Here is a 2,245-nt window from a genome sequence, read left to right as displayed (position 1 = left end):
CAGGGGGAGGTGGGGCGGGAGGTAGCGGCGGGGCCGCTTCTCCCGATGTGCGAGCGAGCGGGAGGAAGGCGGACGCATTGCGTCATTCCCGGAGAGTCCTCCCGAGGGGACAGGCTGATGCACTCACTCCCCGCCAGCCCCGGAGCCGACAGCCTCGCTGCTGACAGCTCTCGACCAGGAGCCTCCATTCCCCAAGACGCGTTCTTGGCTTTCGGCCTCGGGGCTCATCGAGCTTGCTGTCAGCCCTCACCCCACGCCCACAGGTGCTGCCAACACCCCCATCCTGCTGCGGAGCCTCCACCCTCGCCAGCCTTCCTCCTCCTCTTCCTCGAGGGCCTCGAGCAGCCAGCTGAGCTCTGCCGTGCCGCCAGCAGGAGCCTGGGTGGTGCCGGGCCCATCCTGCAGCCCCATGGCCGGGAATGCTGAGGTGGCGTCCCTGGAGGAGAGCTTCCGCAAATTCGCCATCTATGGCGACACCAAGGCCACGGGGCAGGAGATGAATGGCAAGAACTGGGCCAAGCTGTGCAAGGACTGCAAAGTCACGGACGGCAAAAGCGTCACCAGCACCGACGTGGACATTGTCTTCTCCAAGGTGAAGTAAGTGACTTGGGTGCCTCTGCAGGATGGGCAGGGTGTGGGTGTCTGGGTGTGGGGTCCCCACAGAGCTCTGCTCCCCCTGCTGTGTGCCCAGGCTGTCCATCCCACTTGTCACGGAGCTGTGGGAGCTGTCCTGCAGTGTCCCACCTTCAGGGGGGATATGTGGCTGCTTCTGCAAGACCTAATGATAAATCAGCCCAAATTTGGAGGTGGGAGGCTCAGATTTGGTGCAGAGATTGTGCCCCTGCTCCCACTCCAAGAATTGGGATGGGTCTGGTTGGCTCTGCTGGGTTCCCATCTTTCAAGAGGTGCTACAGGGAGCAGAGGAAGGTGCTCAGGGTTGTCCCGTGTGATGTGGCCCTTCCCTGGGCCTGGCCAGCCAATGCCCAAGCCTGGGGAGGATCCTGGTCCATGGCAGTCACAGGGGCAGCTTGAAGGGCTGAAAGGCTCCTGGAACTGCCTTTAGGGTCCCTGGGGACACAATGATGCTTCATGCTCCACACCAGGGTACATGGTGTGGAGAACAGGTGGAGAACCTGATTCCTCCTTGTGGTCTGTCCAGGAATTCCCATGTTCCTGGGTTGGGTCAGGTGGAGCTGAGCACTGGGAGGGTTTTGGGGTGCAGGAGAGCAGGTTGCTGTGCTGCCCAGAGATGAGGACCAGAAGCTCAGGGGAGAGATGCTCTGTACATGTCCTTCTAAATTTGACTGGAGGATTGATGCCTGCCAGGGGAGAGAGTGTGGTGGGCAGCCCAGGCAGGCTGGGAACAGTGGGGATGGATGCATTCCCCTCCTTGACACCAGCACCAAGTCCTAGAGCACTTCCATGCACTCTGGTTTTTGGTAACAGGCACTTCAGCATGTGGTTGGAAAGCTCCTGGAGCTCAGCAGCAGCTGTGCCCAGCCCTGCCCATTCAGCTGTACCTGAATTTCAGAAGTGGGTGAGGGTAGGACAAAGTCAGGGTCTCTCTGATGCAGCTCATCCCATTTGGAGGCATAACCCAAAGACAAAGTGCTGGTGGCAGCCTGAGTTTTGCTCTTGCAGGGGGAAGACAGCCCGTGTCATCAGCTACGAGGAGTTCAAGAAGGCGCTGGAGGAGCTGGCCCCCAAGAGGTTTAAGGACAAGAGCAAAGAGGAGGCCTATGAAGCCATCTGCCAGCTGGTGGCAGGGAAGGAGCCCATTAACGTGGGTGTCACGGTGAGTGAGGAGCCCCTGGGCTGTGGGAGCAGGAGTGGTCACCAGGAGGGGAGGATGGAGCTCTGCCCACTGTGCAGATGCTTTCCAGGAGACCCCATGGCCCCGGCTGAGGGGGGACCTGAGGGTTTCATAGGGCACGGGGGGCACAGCAGGGTCTTTGGTGGTGTCAGGAGCTTGTGTGGGGCAAGGGATGGAACTTGTGTGGGAAGGGGATGGAGCATCTTCTTGTCTCCCATGTCCCATCTCCCACTGCAGAAAGCCAAGACAGTGGGAGCCGTGGAGAGGCTGACGGACACCTCCAAGTACACGGGCTCCCACAAGGAGCGCTTCGACGAGAGCGGCAAGGGCAAGGGCAAGAGCGGCCGGGAGAACATCGTGGACCCAGCGGCTAACGTCAGTGCCTACAAGAACGCGGGCACCTACGACGCCAAAGTCAAAAAGTAGGGACGG

At 60.5% G+C, this 2,245-nt stretch overlaps 1 protein-coding gene across 1 annotated transcript; it reads left to right on the top strand.

The window, feature by feature from the left end:
- Positions 1-83: 83 nt before the first annotated feature.
- Positions 84-2,239, top strand: TPPP3 (tubulin polymerization promoting protein family member 3). Its single transcript, XM_005422751.2, has 3 exons — positions 84-597; positions 1,642-1,795; positions 2,051-2,239. Exons 1-3 carry the CDS (start codon positions 410-412, stop codon positions 2,237-2,239), a joined length of 531 nt encoding a protein of 176 aa, XP_005422808.1. The 5' UTR covers positions 84-409.
- The last annotated feature ends 6 nt before the right edge of the window (positions 2,240-2,245 follow it).

This window comes from Geospiza fortis, unplaced genomic scaffold (genome assembly GCF_000277835.1).
Source record: "Geospiza fortis unplaced genomic scaffold, GeoFor_1.0 scaffold97, whole genome shotgun sequence".
Lineage (NCBI taxonomy): Eukaryota > Metazoa > Chordata > Aves > Passeriformes > Thraupidae > Geospiza > Geospiza fortis.
The sequence above is the reverse complement of the archived record's forward strand: the minus strand, read 5'-3'. Positions and strand labels throughout refer to the sequence as shown.

Excerpts from the sequence above, each read along its gene's own strand:
- TPPP3 (XM_005422751.2), top strand. The coding sequence starts at position 410 with ATGGCCGGGAATGCTGAGGTGGCGTCCCTGGAGGAGAGCTTCCGCAAA. Across the intron at positions 598-1,641 it reads ATTGTCTTCTCCAAGGTGAA|GGGGAAGACAGCCCGTGTCA; the intron begins GTAAGTGACTTG and ends TTGCTCTTGCAG. Across the intron at positions 1,796-2,050 it reads CCATTAACGTGGGTGTCACG|AAAGCCAAGACAGTGGGAGC; the intron begins GTGAGTGAGGAG and ends CTCCCACTGCAG.